This window comes from Neoarius graeffei, chromosome 23 (genome assembly GCF_027579695.1).
Source record: "Neoarius graeffei isolate fNeoGra1 chromosome 23, fNeoGra1.pri, whole genome shotgun sequence".
NCBI classification, from domain to species: domain Eukaryota; kingdom Metazoa; phylum Chordata; class Actinopteri; order Siluriformes; family Ariidae; genus Neoarius; species Neoarius graeffei.
The window spans coordinates 7,818,227-7,835,423 of record NC_083591.1 but is presented as its reverse complement, the minus strand read 5'-3'; the positions used below and the strand labels follow the sequence as shown (position 1 = coordinate 7,835,423).

At 43.1% G+C, this 17,197-nt stretch overlaps 1 protein-coding gene across 2 annotated transcripts in view; it reads left to right on the top strand.

The window, feature by feature from the left end:
• Nucleotides 1–135: 135 nt before the first annotated feature.
• The window catches only part of LOC132871496 (tropomyosin alpha-4 chain-like), a 22,537-nt gene continuing 5,475 nt past the window's right edge, over nt 136–17,197 (top strand). Inside the window, exons 1-7 of one of the 2 annotated variants that reach the window (XM_060905688.1) lie at nt 136–867; nt 4,420–4,553; nt 7,517–7,634; nt 7,708–7,778; nt 9,271–9,346; nt 12,872–12,934; nt 14,978–15,047. In XM_060905688.1, coding sequence (XP_060761671.1) covers nt 736–867; nt 4,420–4,553; nt 7,517–7,634; nt 7,708–7,778; nt 9,271–9,346; nt 12,872–12,934; nt 14,978–15,047 — 664 coding nt within the window. In that variant the 5' untranslated portion in view covers nt 136–735. Of the gene's footprint in view, nt 868–4,419; nt 4,554–7,516; nt 7,635–7,707; nt 7,779–8,472; nt 8,549–9,270; nt 9,347–12,871; nt 12,935–14,977; nt 15,048–17,197 lie in introns of both variants that reach the window. The other variant, XM_060905689.1, reaches the window with a different exon arrangement.

The window sequence follows — 17,197 nt, the reverse complement described above, 5'->3', positions numbered from 1 at the left end:
TCCGTATATCAAGTGAATTTTTTTTATATATGTATAAAAAGAAACTAAAAATACTTTTAAAGCTATAAGGGTATATTAGTGACGATTAACGTCACTTCCGGCTTACAGGGCGGGGTAAACCGGAAGTCTCTTTAATATGAGGAAGCTCGAAGTGGGCTAATGAGTGAAGAGAGAAAAGGAGGTTGCGCGAGCCTTGGGAAGGAAAAGAAACACCCTACATCTTGTCCTTAGCCTCGGTTTGCTGTTTTATTTTTCTTTTTACGTCCGTATCGTTTGGACAGCTTGGTGGGATTTCTTTCGGAAAGAAGAGGAAGAGTAAAATTTGATTATTTTACGGGAAAGATAAATCAGTTCGTCGCCTCAGATTTCAAGCATCCGGGAAAGCTCGCGCGCTCAACCGAAATATTAGGCTAGGCTAAGCTAAGCTAAAATAAGCTAAGCTAATTGTTCGTCTCGTAATTTTTTTTCCTTCGTAAAAACGTTTGTTCGTGAAATTAGTGAAACTGTAATAGATATACTAAAAAAAATAAAAATAATAAAAATAAAAAACCCACACAAGTCGACCGTTTGTAGGATTATCGTCGGTACAAGTCGTCTCGTGCGCACGGATTTTTTTTTAAAGGCTCTGATTTGTGTGTATTTAAACCTAAATCGTTCTTGCTGCAGTCTCTGCTCTGCGAATTAACCAGCCTGTTTGATCACTTCCTGAGAAAAGACCAGTGTTTAGTTTATAAAATGGCCGGAGTGAACAGTGTAGAAGCTGTGAAGCGCAAGATTAAAGTTCTGCAGCAACAGGCGGATGAAGCCGAGGAGAGAGCCGAGGTCCTGCAGAGACAAGTCGAGGAGGAAAAACGCTGCAGGGAGCAGGTAAAACAAGCCCAAATCCTGTCATAAAACCAGCAAAAAGATCCTTCTTCCTTTAAATGCTTGTTTTTCATGTTAAACCAACCTCTATGGCTTACTTTCTATCAGCTGTCTAATTCAGACACAGTGACGCTGTTTGCTTGTTGGACAGTTGCTCATTTGGTTGGCAGTTGAGACAGGAAGCAACTGATCAGCTCACAGTTAAGAGTCTTGCTCAAAGGAAACTGCAGATATTTAGCAGAGGGAATAAAGATGTCCATATCTTGGTGCTTAGGAACTGAATTCTTCAATCTGGTTGCTCTGAAGGTGGTGTTTAATTCTCCAGAACAGCAGCTCTGAAGGTAGGGCTGTGATTCTAACCACAGCTCTTAGACGTTTATTATATTTACTCTGATTTGGCCAGAATAGGATATGGTTTTCCAAAGCTGAGTTTCCGGTCAAGTAGGATTTGACTTGAACCCCGTGCCTCCATTCAGACAACCAGAATCCTGCTTGAACCAGGGAGAAGGTTTGAACTCGATGGCATCCCAGCCAAGTGACTAAATAGGCTGCAATATGTCCAAAACTCAGCTGCTAGGGTACACTCACACCAGGCCCTGGGATCATATCACTCCTATTCTGTACAACCTGCACTGGCTCCCAGTTAAATACCGCATCCGGTACAAAATTTTTACTTGTCTACAAATTCCTACATAACCTGGCCCATCCCTACTTATCAAATCTCCTCACTCCATTTCAGTTACCTCTAAAGGCCAATTTATGCTGACAACCCAGTCCTCGCAGATAGTGTCGCAGACAGTGTCTGCGTAGCCCCCCCACCTTCGCAGACGCTCTGTGCGCACCTCCCAAAAATTGTGACCACCGCAGAAGCCTCGCAGACAAGAGGGCTGTGATTGGTCCACTCTATATCTGCTGTACACGCACTTCCGCTTCCCTACTTTCCCGGTTTGTTTTGTTTTCACGACCGCCATTTTTAAAAACACGAGCGAAGATGGAGCAGCACGAAGAGCGGTTGATCGAGGAAGTACGTACATCTATACGACTCCAGTTCTAGTCATTATAAGTAACCGGAGGATAAACACTCCACTAACCACACCCACCAACTACTCCTAGCGATTTCGCGACTTGACGCCCCCTTGCGTTGTGGCGGTGAATAACATCGCGCACGCCTATTACTCCCCGCTCAACAATAAATTACAACTGCCTGCAAAAGCCTTGTTGCAAGAGCATGCAGAGGCCCTTAATCTTCGCGCCACGGATGTCCACCTATTAGCAGTCCCTTACTCTTGGCTCTGCTCTATGGGTGACGGGGCTTTCAGTGTAAATGGCCCCAAGCTGTGGAATGCCCTGCCACTAGCGTTGCGCCAATGCTCAAAACTGTCCTCTTTCAAAAAACAGCTAAAAACACATCTCTTTAGCTTGGCCTTTTCTCTTTGATTTTTAATCACGTTATTATTGATTTCTTATTTTATTTTATTGTTTTGCTTTTTATTTTTTATTCAGTGTCCTTGGGTACCTTGAAAGGCGCTTATAAATAAAATGTATTTATTATTATCAGTCCTATCTAAGAACGATAAGTGAATAATTGTTGATATGGCTGTGTTTTTATGGACGGTGGTGTAGTGGTTAGCACGGTCGCCTCACAGCAAGAAGGTTCCGGGTTCGAACCCAGCGGCCAGTGAGGGCCTTTCTGTGTGGAGTTTGCATGTTCTCCCCGTGTCTGCGTGGGTTTCCTCCACAGTCCAAAGACATGCAGTTAGGTTAACGTGGGACGGCCTTGGGCTGAGGTGCCCTTGAGCAAGGTACCGAACCCCTGACTGCTCCCTGGGTGCTCTAGTGTGGCTGCCCACTGCTCTGGGTGTGCGTGTGTTCACTGCTTCAGATGGGTTAAATGCAGAGGATGAATTTCACTGTGCTTGGAGTGTGCATGTGACAAAGGTTTCTTCTTCATTAACATGATGAGCTCCTACCCCACCCTAGAGAAAAGAGAAGCCTGGTGATGAAAAGATCTCTTTATAGTTACACTCGCGCAAGACAGATGTAACTGAACGGATGTGTTGATAAATTAGAATAGCAACCTAGTACTTGCGAAATTGCTGTGGTGGGAGACAAAAACGCACTTCAGGACCTGCTGTTTTTGGAAACTAATCAAGTTTTGAATAGAAGAATAACTGCTTTTGGTCAGGTCACATTGCCTCAATGATTATTTTCCTAAGACAGCATACCAAGTGGCTCCTTACTTGATTCAGTGTGGTATCCGTGTGTACGTTGTGAAATTTCTCATGTAATTTCTCAGTAATTCATCACACTTTCTAGCGTTAAGTAGAAGTATGATACTAGTAGGCTTCACCAGTTTTGATTAAAATAGTAATGGTCTTGTGGCTATACCTTAAAAATGAAAGCTTTTTGCAGTTTCTTGTCTCTCCTAACTCTGCACAGGAGGTTAGTTGAAGTCATTTTGGAGCTGTAACTTTGTGTATTAGAGACTGCGTAATGTCAAGACAGAGAGGGAGACGAATGCTTTCCTGGTCCTCATTTTAGGAAAAACATCCATACTACATTACAGGATGTTGGCTGTTGGAAGAGATTGGGTTCAAAGGGGGGGGGAATCCCCCACCAGAATGGTTAATGATGTGCACTGTTGTTCACCAGGGTTACCTCAGGGGTGAAACAGAGCTGTTGGACTGGTTGATTTGGTTCCTCTAAAAAAAAGTCATGCAGAGTCGTGTCACTTTGTCAGACTTGTGTGTCTGACCTTTGTTGGGACTGTCAGCCTTGGATGAAGGAGGCTTCCATTCTCTGTGGAGTCACGCTCAGCTGCCACAGGAAGTGTGCTTGCCAAATGATTGTGGGCCCTCCTTTCGGCCGGAACCAGACAGGAAGCGATGCTCACCGCAGCACCGTCCGGTTTTGCAAATTCAAGACGCAAAATACTCTTGTTCTCCAGTGGCACACTTTCACCTGTAAAGCATAGTGTAGGAATTTATGGAAGAAGCTGTGTTCCCTTAACACTTGTGTGTTTAAGTAGGAGGATGTTTCTTTTCTTTTTGGTCCAGACAGTACATTTTCATATCTCCATGGCAATAGTGTTTGCATTAAATGGAGTTGGCGAGTTTATCTCCCTCCCACGGTCACAGCATTGCCATGGCAGCAGCGTTTCACTTTCCCATCGCTTGTTTCATATTTCACACTTTGCTTATTGTGCTTGCGTATTTTGACCTACTTGTTGGGACCCCTGGTATGCACACGTGTTTTGGGTTTTCATGCAGCTGCCACCCCACCACCACCAAACAATCCTAATCCATCTGGATTCCATCTTCCCTTAGTGTCTAGCTGCTTTTTTTTTGCCTCTTAAGACTTGGATTATTTTTATTGTAAAAACAGCCAGGTATGAAATGAGTGTTCAGAGCGTGCTAATAAGGACGCGTGAGCTTATAAAAAGCTGCTTGTGTGTGTGACTGACCAGTCAAGCTAGGGCATCCACTGAACCATGTCGCAGATGAATGCTGAATACCCATTCATGTTCTCTTCTCCCCCCCCTTTGCTCATACGTAGGCTGAGGCGGACGTTGCTTCTCTGAACAGGCGCATCCAGCTGGTCGAAGAGGAGCTGGATCGAGCTCAGGAGAGACTCGCCACAGCTTTGCAGAAACTGGAGGAGGCAGAAAAGGCTGCAGACGAGAGTGAGAGGTGTGTGTGGGCTTGACCTGGATGAGCCAAGCTGTAAACGCTAAATTATTGAGAGCTGTGGTTGTATTTTATGATGAGCAGCAATGTGTCATTGTGTTCTGTGATGTGACTCAAGGCCAGATTTCAGTTCTGGTCTTCTCTGCATTCTTAACACAGCAGTGGGTGCCAGATCTTGTGCAATGCAGCTGATTTAAACCTCGCTTGAGGTCACATTTCACCCAGTAATCCCAATTAGACCAAGTCCAGATCTCCTCGTTGATGAGTAAAGCCTGGCCTGAATGAAGTAGATTCAAGATGTTACAGATTTTAATTTCAATCAAGTTGAAAGCTTGTGCACAAATCCAGCTATGTTTGGACAATTATGCAATTAGTTGACCCCATTATATACTAGGAGTCCAATTGTATGTTCGTATGTCCATAATGTGAGAGTCTGACTGAAGGTCTTGGTTGAACTAAATCTGGGGCTTCCAAATTTTCTGGGGAAAAATATAAGAAGCAGAAAGTCTTCACACTTTCCACTGCCTTTGATTCTCATGAGCTGCATCTTGTATAGAAAACTTTGCATCTACAGTGACTTTTTTTTCTTAATCCTGAAAATTAAGGCTGCTATACAAAACTGACCTTTCTAGTAGGTTTATAGGCTGCGTGAGTTTTTTAAATTCAAACTTGATGTAATGGGGAAACCAGATGGTATCGGTATTCGGTCTAGAGTACGAGAAATCGTATGTGATTTGACTTTTTGAGGTAGACGAACAGGGAAATTTCTTTTAATTGCTTTACTATGCTGGTGTATGGGGTGAAAGTCTAAGATAAACACTGATTCAAACATGACTCGTCAGTGTGCCTCGCTGTCACGTTTCAAGATTTTAGCATGCAAAACCTGTCTGAGATTTCTAATATTGCTTGGTAAAACATGAATGAAACAAAAGGAATGGTGGAGAATCAAGTGATTCTACGTGGGGTCACAACCCCTTGTCTGGAATGCCTTGACCTAAACCTCACCTTCCAAACACATCGTTTCTAGTGACTTATTAGATTAAAATGCTCAGCTGGTTTTGGGTGGGGCTTACAGTATTTTGCACTTGTGTGCAGCTTAACACTCGGAGCTAACTCAAGCGAGCTCTCAGACTGGACAAGAAGCTTCAGGTTGCGTGGAACAGTGAATGCAGGGAAGCTGAAGGATTGATGTTTGGATGGAAATGTTTAACAAGCATTGCATTATAATCAGTGTTAACTTTTGAACCAGTTTTGAGAGAGTGCTTGTTTTGTCACACAGTCTTATCTTTGCTCTGCAGAACTATTCACGTTATTAATACTGCAAGTAGGGGTTTCAGTTAATGGTGGACTGAATGGATTGGTTGTTAGCTAGCTAAATATTTATCATGAATCGACTTGTTTTTTTTCAACCCTTAACCGATTGCCTGCTTGTGTTGCAAGTTAGTTGTACTACAGTGTTGAAGTACATGATCTTATCTTTAGGTGAAGATGATAGTCACACCCTGGGACTGGTCTGTGGGGCTGTAGTTTGATACTTCAGGAAAAGAAATCGCATTTATTATTCATGCATTTGAAACATTCCCGTTTCAGTATAGAGTAGGTTTGATTTCATGATTGATCACTAGGGTGCATCAGTTGCCCCCTAAAAATGAAAAGTTCCTCTGATCATGATGCATTTTTTTTTTTTGTTCCTTTTGGTAAGAAAACACACTGGGTGAAATATTTTGACAAAATTCAAAAGTTTAATGGTGGCACCAGGAGCTCAAAGTTATGTGATTCATTTTTTCAATCACATTAATGCTTCTCAATCCCTTGTAAAGGTTCTTAACATGATCTCTGGGTCACAAGAAGTCAATAAATGGAGTCCAACATTGTGATTCAAACCTTACGCGGAAACATAACACATAAGCGTTTTTGGCAAAAAATGAACCTCATGGTGCCACCATTAGACTTTTGAATATGGTCAAAACATTTTACAGGATGTCTTTATTGGTGAAAAGGAACACCCAGACACACATTCATCAGATTTTATGAAAGTGAGGGCAACTGATGCACCCTATTGATCACAGCATATAATTGGACAGCTGCCTCACCGTTGATGGCTTCTGATTAAAATCGTTAAATTCCTTTCTCCAGTCTGGCTGTGACTCCCAAACCTGTAGGTTTGATTAAAATCCATCCTAGAGCTTTTTTTTTTTGCGGGGGGTGAAATCTTACTTTGCTACCTCTGCTGCCACTCATCTTCGTAATGATCATACATGACAGCTATCAAAGGTACCGACCAACAAAGCATTGGTAACCTGAAAAATGAAGCAACTGTCTATTTTTGGCTACATGCTGCCATGCTAGTTAGGTTTGTTTTTGGCAGCCATTCTCTTTTAGCTCTTAATGACAAGGTGATAAGTACTGACAGTGTAGAATATTTTATGGGAAAGTTCTGTTATTTTTGAGAAATTAGGCTGGGTGAGGGTTTTTTCCAATTTTTTTTTTCCATCCACCTGTTGCAGATGGAAGTCCAACATAATGAGCAAAAATAAGGGCAAAACGAGCTTTTTATTTACAGAACTTTCTCAATGTTCATTTTTCCTCAGTGCACCCATCCATATGAGTAGAATTGTGGTCTTGGTCTTCATCAGAGATGTTATGGTCTGTAAAAAATTAGCGTATATGATACTGAATGTATGGGGCACTCTGTATATAAGGATTTGCAAGAAATCATGAATCTTGCTTTGTTACCACTAGATTTTTATATTAACCTGTGGTATTTTCATCCCATGTTAGTTTAGGACCTTGACGTGCCTAGTGTAGCGTGAAATATAAGGACGTACTCGTATACAGTTAAAATGTGAGCTGGGTCACTTCATGTAAACAAGCTGGATAAAGTTGGAAATGGCTGGTCATTGGTGTAACTGGCTGTGTGCTGCTTTTTTTTTTTTTTTTTTTTTTTTTTTAAAAACACATCCCAGGGGCATGAAGGTGATTGAGAACAGGGCCCTAAAGGATGAGGAGAAGATGGAGCTGCAGGAGGTCCAGCTGAAGGAGGCCAAGCACATTGCTGAGGAAGCCGACCGCAAATACGAGGAGGTGAAGTTTTACCCCAGGCTGTTTGTCGTGAGCTCAAGCCTGCTTCTCTTTCTCTAAACGTGTGTATTTGCAGGTGGCTCGTAAGCTGGTTATTATCGAGGGTGACTTGGAGCGCACAGAGGAGCGAGCAGAAGTTGCCGAGGCGTGAGTCAGGCTTTATCACACGCACATGTACACCAGGAGTTCTTTGTGGCAAATAGCCCAAATCGCGCACACCCAGCTTCTCACCTATTTATGTATGGAAGAGCTATTTTTGCATTTTACCCTGCACACATGGGTGACTTTGCTTTAACTTAAGCAGGCAGGTCACAGTTTTAGTTCCTCTTTTAGGCACTTGGGCCTGCAAATTAACATCTGCCCACAAATTAACGTCCCACCCACCATCACTTAACAGCTTTAAAAGCCCTCGCCAGAGCCATCAGGAGTCCTGTTCCATCCTGTCATGCAGCGCCTTTAGACCTGTGAGGGTTTTGCGTATTATTTAATTGCATGTTTTCAGTGCACATCAAGAGCAACCCCACCTTTATGTCTGCCTATTTAATAAAAAAAAAGGTTCACTTTTTATCTTTGAAGCTCATAGGGCGTAATTTAAACAGAAAAGATTTTAAATACAGCTCTTGGATAGGGCTAATATTTACAACACCATAAAAGTGGGAATGCTGTACATATCATGACTCAACATTACCTGTGCTTCCTCCTTTTCCCATCTGTGTGACTGGTGCGTGCATGTTCTGAAAACTCCCACACACCCATCCCTACCTGCATGCGCTTTGGGTCTGCCCTGTTGCATCCCGGCCCTCCTACTTCCTCTTCCTGTCCCTCCCGCTGCAAAATCCAGCAATAGACGCCGAATGGAGGAGGTGCTGAGGACTTACGACCAAACGCTGAAGAGTCTGCAGGCATCTGAAGAGAAGGTACTGGCCCAGTTCTGTTTCCCAGAGGGTTCCTCTTACAGGCCCCAGGGATGAGTGAAAGTGGGCCTCGGCTTTATACTTTATACCGAGCCGCCAAGAACTGGTATTTTTGTCAAACTGAGGGCTCGGTGACCATGTCCCGTGTGCGCTGCGCCTCCTCAATAAAGGGATAGAGAGGTTCAGACAGGTGTTTGAAAATTTCCCAACCCTCAACTAACCCGGCTACTCTCCTCCTGTTCATCCATCTGCTCTCCTTGCCTTCATCCTTTCTCGACCAAGTGAATGATCTGTGTGGTTTATGCTTGAGGTTAACTGCATGGATGTGGTTCGGTCTTTTCATTTTCACTCCATTTTTGTCCACATACGCAGCTTTTGGTTGCCGCATTACAGTTGACTATTTTTAGTTCCCCTAGAATCCAACATGACTCGTTTCTGTTGAGGGATGAACCAATTACACCCAGATCATGCACTAGCAAGTCAGTGTTTTTTGTTGTGTTTTGTTCTGTTGTAAATTTCTCTTTTTCTTCCCCTTTCCCTTCATTTTTGTCATGTTTATTTCCATTGCTTCTGTTACCTTCTTGATTCTTACCCTCTCCTCCACATCCTGACTCTTGATGTCGTCTCCTCCCCCCCCCCAAAAAAAATGTCTTTCTATTCTTTCCCCCACTTTGTCTTCTCTCTGTCAAACACCAAAATGTCAAATTAAAAAAAAAAAACTGCAGCAAATGTGCGGAATTGGAGGAGGAGCTGAGAAATGTCACCAATACCTTAAAGTCCTTGGAGGCCCAAGCTGAGAAGGTAGGAAAGGAGGGTTGGAGGATTTTTGCATGCTTGTGGGATTATAAGCGGTTCGAAATTCTAATATACTGCAGTATGTTTTGGGAAAACTGATTCCAGATGTAAGGGCCTCGTTTGCTTTATCACCAGCATACAAGCCTGACCGTATCAATGGACCCATGGCTGCTCAGTCCTGCTCGCTCCAGGCCTCTGTACTGTCCTTGTGCATGATTGGAAACATTTGAAAACTTATTCTTTCATTATTTAAGAACAGTTATGGACAGACTGGTAGTAAAGCCACTGAACTTGTTCTATCTAAATGTTTTTGATATTAAATGTATAATTTTGTCCATTGTGTCAATCTGAGCATGTATGTACTAGGGATGTTAACCGATGACCGTTTGACCGGTGGTTGACCGAATCAACATTAACCGGTTAATTTTTTTTTTTGGTTTTCGGTGGAAAAAAAAATCGTTTTGGAGCGGAGAACCTGGAATTCTGTGTTTGTAAACGCTTGGGGCATGCCATGCGGTGTAAGGACGACAGCTGACAAATCATAAACACCCATTCAGTCATGTCCCGCCCCAGTTAAAGACAGCTGACAAATCAGAAGCACCCATTCAGTCATGTCCCGCCCCAATTGAACACAGCTGCCACCAGTGTTGCCAGATTGGGCGGTTTCCCGCCAATTTGGGAGGTTTTAAGTGGATTTTGGCGGGTTTTGAACATATTTTGGGCGGGAAAACGTCAGCAATATCTGGCAACATTGGCTGCCACTCGGTGAAAGAAAAAAGTGTAGACACAGGCTTTTTAGCTTACAAATTACTTTTTTTTTTTTTTTTTTTTTAATTATTATTAGAAGGCACATCGAGTTTAGTCCTGCCTTGGCCAGTGCATTCTGAAAGTATGTTTCGGTCTGTAGCCAACAATGCATGTTATTGCAGATCATATCTCTCCACACAAACTAAAGGCGCAGATGCCGACTTTTTCATGGACTGTAATGGCATTTGCTTATGTACCGTATTTTCTGGACTATAAGCCGCTACTTTTTTCCTAGGTTTTGAACCATGCGGCTTATACAAAGGTGCGGCTATTCTGTGGATTTTTCTTCCACTGCTAGGGGCGCTCTAACCGGAAGTATAATCAAAAATAAGAGACGAAAAATCAATGCAAAGAAGAATTAGCAGATCTTTAGCAGGTAGAACACGCACGACAAATTACTAACTGGTAATTATTTTCAAATCCAGCGAAGATGATTAAAGTGACTTGTGGTTTCAAACACAGGAGAAATGAAGGTAAATAAATCCCGGTTACTTTCTCTTGGTTCTGTTCGGTTTAATCAGCAAAGTTGCTGCCGTGTTAAAAGGCACTGTTCAGAAAAAATCTGTTCAGGTACATACATGTACATTTACAGTACAAAATCGTTCTGTACATGCAGTAAATATCTAATTTTTCAACATATGGCCCTTTTCCACTACCCTTTTTCAGCTCACTTCAGCTCACTTCAGCCTGACACGGCTCGCGTTTCGACTACCAAAAAACAGCACGACTCAGCTCGCTTCAGCCCTGCTTAGCCCCTAAAACTCGCACCGTTTTGGAGTGGGGCTGAAGCGAGCCAAACCGTGCCGAGTGAGGCTGGGGGCGTGAGCAGACACTCCCCTGTGCACTGATTGGCGAGGAGGAGTGTCCTCACATGCCCACACACGCCCCGCGAGCACGCTGGGATCTGTAAACACCGTAAACCCGGAAGAAGGAGAATTACGAGAATTATGAAGCCTTATGCGCCTCGCCTCATCTATACGCTCTTGCCAGTATCTGTCCGCGTTGTCGGTGACAACAAGCCACAGCACCAAGACCAGCAACACTAACGACTCCATGTCCTCCATGTTTATTGTTTACTATTCGGGTTGTGAGACTACCGCTTAAAAGCTCACTGTCACTGTTTGCGCCGCTTAACGACATCACGTGACGTCCACCCACTTTCGCTAACTCCACCCAATGTGTCCACCCACTTCCAGCCAGCACGGTTCAGCGCGGTTGTAGTCGAAATGCAACTCCAACAGCCCCGCTCAGCTCGACTCAGCACGGCACGGCTCAGCCCGACTCAGCCGCGTTTGTAGTGGAAAAGCGGCAATAGATATCTGCGGCTTATAGCCCGGTGCGGCTTGTATATCTTTTTTTCTATTTTTTTTTTTTTTTTTAAATAGAGCGGATGCGGCTTATATACAGGTGTGCTCTATAGTCCAGAAAATACGGTAGTAATTTTAATACACAATTTACTCTAATGAAATTATTCAGACACTCCAACGCCCCCCCCCAAAAAAAAAAATCAGATCTGCACGAGCCGTGAAAAAGGCGTGCCGTTTGCATCCCTGTTTAAACTCATAGGTTAACTGACTTTAACTGGCTAATGAGGCTCGGTGGTTGGTCAAGTTTTTTTTTTTTTTTTTTTTTTTTTTTTTTAGTTTTCGCCATCCCTAGTATGTACCAGTTCTGTCCTTCAGTGTTTGCCAGTGAGATGAGACAATTTCCCAATCTCGCTGCATGGTCTGTTGCTTGCCATATTTAGGAAACCGTTGTCACAGAAAGCACTTTTACGGTAGGGTCAGTGTGAGGCTGCGGTAGAAATGTGCTCCGTTTTGTCAAAGGTAGTGAATAAAATGTATTGCATTAGTTTCTGTATTGAATTTTTCTCTTGCTTTGGAATCTGTGTTTTTTTTTTTTTTAGCACACTCCTGAACCTGTTTGTCCTTGACTCATCTTTTGAGATCTATTTGTATATGGTTGAGCTGGAACCAGATACATGTTAACTTGTAGAGCTGTAACCTGATCAGTGATTTTAAAGTGTCATTTTATTCTTCAGAATTCTGTGCTGGTGTGTGTGTGTGTATATACATCAGCCAAAATGGAAGAGATCCAGGAGGAGGTTGGATGGAAATGCCTTGAAAACAATCTCTTGGCTCTTGGAAAGTTGACTAGGTCATAATTTGAAGTGTTTACCCAGAAACACCATCTGTGTCTTCGGGGCTTATGATTTTTAGTCAGTAATTTGATGCTGTGCATTCAGAACTTTAGTTGCATTTCGCATGGCATTACTTTAGATAGCTGTGGCTCTGCAAATATTTGAGTTCTCTGGCTGATTCAGCTCTGGTTGTGAGGATCTTTTTTTTTTTTTTTTCCCAGTTCCAGCAGTCTTCCTGGACCTTGAGGGAGCTAATTTATTAATAGCTTAGCTTCTGTCTTTTCTAACTTCCTCCTGCGATGCAGGAAAGCAGAACAGGCACTGTCTTGGTTCAGGAGAGAAAATGTGTTTTAATACAACGTTTGCATATGCTGTGCTGGACAAATTTCAAGCCAGTTTGGTTGTGAATGTGGTCCATAGATTCGGTGCACACACTGCATCTGGAGTCAATCAGTGGACTTGAGAAATAGAATAAAAAGGTTGGCTGCAGTATGACATGTAAGACCTTGGTGTGTCTGATAAAGTATCTGGATTTGAACAATGTGGTTCTCTGATTGGCTGCCACCATTGTTTATTCATTGCAGTATTCCCAGAAAGAGGACAAGTACGAGGAAGAGATCAAGATTCTCACGGATAAGCTGAAGGAGGTGGGGCTCTAATACAGTTCTTCACTAAAATGCCTGTCAAAACTATGGATGTTTCCTGAACTGGAAGGTTTCTGTCTTGCATGCATTTTAAAATCAGTTTACCATGTGAAAAGGGAGAATTTTGCTGGGGCAGCAGCCAGCTGGTATTTGCTTTCGAGAACAATTCATTTGGATTATGCCCATTGTGCTACAACACATTTTATGCAAGAATTTGGGCTTGGAATAGATTTAAACACGCTGTAATCCAAAATGAAGGAGTTTCAAACAAACGCAAGATGTGTTTCAGCACTATATGGCCAAAAGTTTTTGGACACCTGACCCATCAGGGCTGTATGTGGTCTTTCTTCAAACTGAGAGAGACCACATACAGGCCTTTGTATGCTGTAGAATTACACTTTCCCTATAGACCCTTTTCACTCACGTGACCTTTGTAAACGCGACCGCCATTTTGGACATGAAATAACGGTTTATGGCACAGACCCTTTCGGTTCTCGCTCATCTAGCTGCTACAATGACTGCTTAGACTGCAACAATAATACCTAACACACATTTAAGTATCCGTCGTAAAGACATGAAACTCGTCGAGTGACGAGTGTGTTCATTGATAAGCTAAAACAATCTAAAAGTAGACATACCATCACACTGCCCTGGCGCTGTGTACAGTTTACCTTCTATGGTTTGTGCACTCACTCTTTGCCATTATTTTCTCCAACCCAGTGTTCGAACTATGCCGATATTTTCGGGAGGGGGGGTGCTTGCGCTTGTCTCAGAGCGCGGATCTCCAAACACATGAGAAGCCTATCTTGCGCACATCACGCGGACTCCACACACGCATCGCGTCTGAAGTCATAACTCATCAGGGGAAATCGTGTCCGCATTGGCATGTTCAAAAAACAACCTCGCGTCAACAATGATACCACACGCAAGAAAAAAAAAAAGTCAGGCTACTCAACACATCTGATCCACAGCAGCACCAAAGCATCACTGGAAATCATGTCAACAACCAATCTTCCATTTCAACACGCGTCAACAAACAAATGGCACCACAAACATGAACGAATCGGTCAGGCTACTGATTCCAAACCCACAGCAGACGAATAATTAAATGCATCTTACCTTAAAGCAGAATCGACCACAAAGGAAGTCTGTTGGCACACTTCCTTTCTACTAGTTTGTGTCCCCAACCTGGCAGCAGCAGTCGTCATATCGGTTTATTTTATCTTTGATGTAAACGCGACACTTCGGATATGCAAATGCTTCCCGTTACACACGATTGCTATGTCAATAAACATCATTTTGCCAATATTTTAGAGACCATCCATCTTCTCCGTCAGTCAGCATCTGTCGGGATCCGATAAAATGATAAATCTTGCCTTGTGTGTTGATGGTTACTACATCCAGGTGCACAACAATATAATGACATGATGGAAGTCTTGCTGAAAGTAAAAACTTTCTTTGATGGCTATATTCCTTTCGATGCTTCGCCGTCGTTCCTCGTTGTTGGCTGTGGTAGACTACTGGTAGTTCATGTCCAAAATGGCGGCCGCGTTTGTCGTGACGTCACGTGGGAAGGGTCTATACTGGAACAAATGTCTGAAGTTTGCAGTGGAGTTAGAAATAAAATTAAACTAAATGACAGTTTAGCACTTCTCTGAATCAGATTTGGTTTCAAATGCTGCTTTTTTTTTTCTTCTTTTTTTTTAATATAAATTGGCTGAAGGAAATAAAATGAAGTAGCTCCTTGGGGAAACAGTGCCCAGAGGCTGTTTTTCGCAACATTGCTTTCATTTGTGTCAAACCACAAAAGTAAGTCTTTGTGAAATTACAACTGCGTTTTCAGATAATAATACTAAACTGGTAGCTATTGAGGTCCTTGTTTTAGTTGTATTAGGTTTGTAGTGCCTGTGTCAAACTAACCCAGCAGACTGCATTTGGGTAAAAGAGGGGTGTGTGGGGTGTTTTTGGGGAAATGCTGCTTTAATATGAACTTGTTGAACACGCATCTGGTAAATTTGACACGTCTTGGTTGTTTTTCTTCCACAGGCTGAGACCCGTGCAGAGTTTGCTGAAAGATCAGTGACCAAACTTGAGAGGACGATTGATGATTTGGAAGGTACGCAGCTTCACAAGTCACGATGTCCTGAGATCCTTCCACAGAAATTGACCTACGCTTTCTGATGTGTGTGTACACCCACAGATAAATGCACAGAAACTGAGTGCAAGGCTGTTAAAGAGCTGGACCATGCTCTTAATGACATGATCTCCATGTAAATACTTAGCATGGGTGTGAAGTGGAGTGAGCTGCATGTACCCCTCCCCCCGCACGCTCTCAGAACACAGGGCATCTGAAAGGAGCAATTTATATAAATGCAGCGTTCATACTGAGACGAGCTCATAGCATCGTGCGCGTCCAGTCTCCCCACCACCAAATAATCAGAAAAGGTGCATTTTATATTCCACCCCCCTGAAGTTACCTGCCAAAAAAGCAGGTTCGTGAACCACAACAGATTAAAACTACTTCTTGACTTTCATTAGTTTTTATTTGGTGAAGGCTATATTTGCCCATGTTTCATGGTGCTGTTCCTAGATAGCCTGGGCCCGCCCATCCTAAGCGTGACGCAACACGAGGGCCTGTTGCGAGCTTAGTCTGGCCAGGCAAGCTATCTACAGCTCTTCCAAGCTCCCGAAAAATCGGGAACCAATCAACTTTGAGCATCTCCAACGGCCCTGGGTAGAGGCGTGTTCAAGGCACTGACGTAGTAGAACTGCGACCGGAAGCCATAGATTGTTTACAGAATCTATGCCGGAAGCGCTTCATTCACGCTTCCGCGTCTATTACGCATAGATGCTGTATTGAAAGCATTCAACGGGAAGTTCTCATTGAAAACGGAGCAAAGAGCAGCCCTGGAGGGATTTATTGAAAGGAAGGACGTTTTCGCCTTGCTCCCGACCGGCTTCGGTAAGAGTTTAATCTACCAGTTAGCCCTGTCGCGTCACATACGTCAGAGGAAAGAGTGATGTGATTGGTTTAAGCTTCGTCACAGCCTTTTCTGGCTTCGACCAGTAGCAAACTGAGGCATTTCAGGGAGGCGGGTCAACCACGGGCTCTGGGAAACGGTTGGGCTTAATATCTTGGCCAGACCAATAGCTCAGAGCTTTGAAGTCGTGTTAGCCAGACTAGTTCCTAGAGTACAAGCAATTCTTCCTCCATGTTCTGTGCTACACAGAGGCTCCATTTGCATTGGTTAAGAGCCTGATAATAATTCGCATGCACAGGTTATGGGTGATGTTTTCAGAAACAAGAACATGCAGGTGTGCAAACACCGAGTTCAGTGTTGTGAACCCCAGTCGAATTATTTTTTCATTCAAATTGTTGACACTGGGAAATATTTTAAACGTGATGGCGTAATCCATGTAGAAATTTCTCATGTGAATGAGAGGCTAATGTGTAAATGTACATGCTTGGAAGCATGAGTAGGGTACGATTCCCTCCCTCCCTGGACTTTCATGAATGCTGAATTTCTTGTGTAAATGCCCTGACGAAGGATTTGGAGCCAGCTTAATAGAGAAATGTGCACCAGTGAGAGAGAATGGATGTTGGACACCAGTCATGTTTTACATGTGAGGACCAGTGACTTTGTCAAGGACATGAACGTGATGTGCTACAATCGAACTTTTTTTTGTGCACCCGTCGTTTAAAAATGACTTGGTTACTGATTCTTGTCTCGTCTAAGTTCCTTTTACTTTCTCTATGGAGAAGGTGCAGAGAATGTAAATGGTGAAAATAGACCTGTAGTTACCCACCTACACACCGCACTGTTGCAGTGTGACTGTACTGTTTGCTCTTTGCATGTACCTGCTGCTGTGAAGCTCTGAGAGCTGTGCTTGGGTGTAGTTGAGGTTTGTGTGTTAGATAATGCTACAAACAGGATTAGCAGCATGGCGAGTGGTTTCCTGCATGGTATTACTCTGGAGTGTGTGTGGGGGGTGTTAATTACTTGTTAGTTGTCTGTGTTTGGAGTAAGGTTGCATGAGGATGACTTGATTCATGATTACTTATCACGATTATTCAGCTAGCACATGGGCAAAATAACTTCCATCATGACATGAGATTTATTCCTGCACAATTACCTAAGTGGGTAAATGTGAACAAGCTCCCTTTGTATTCATAAGCTCTGATACTTTAATGGAAATGTAAACGGCTGAATCCTATTTTTTTTAATAGCGCCGTACTTGATGCAGAATATCTGATGGTACTCTGAG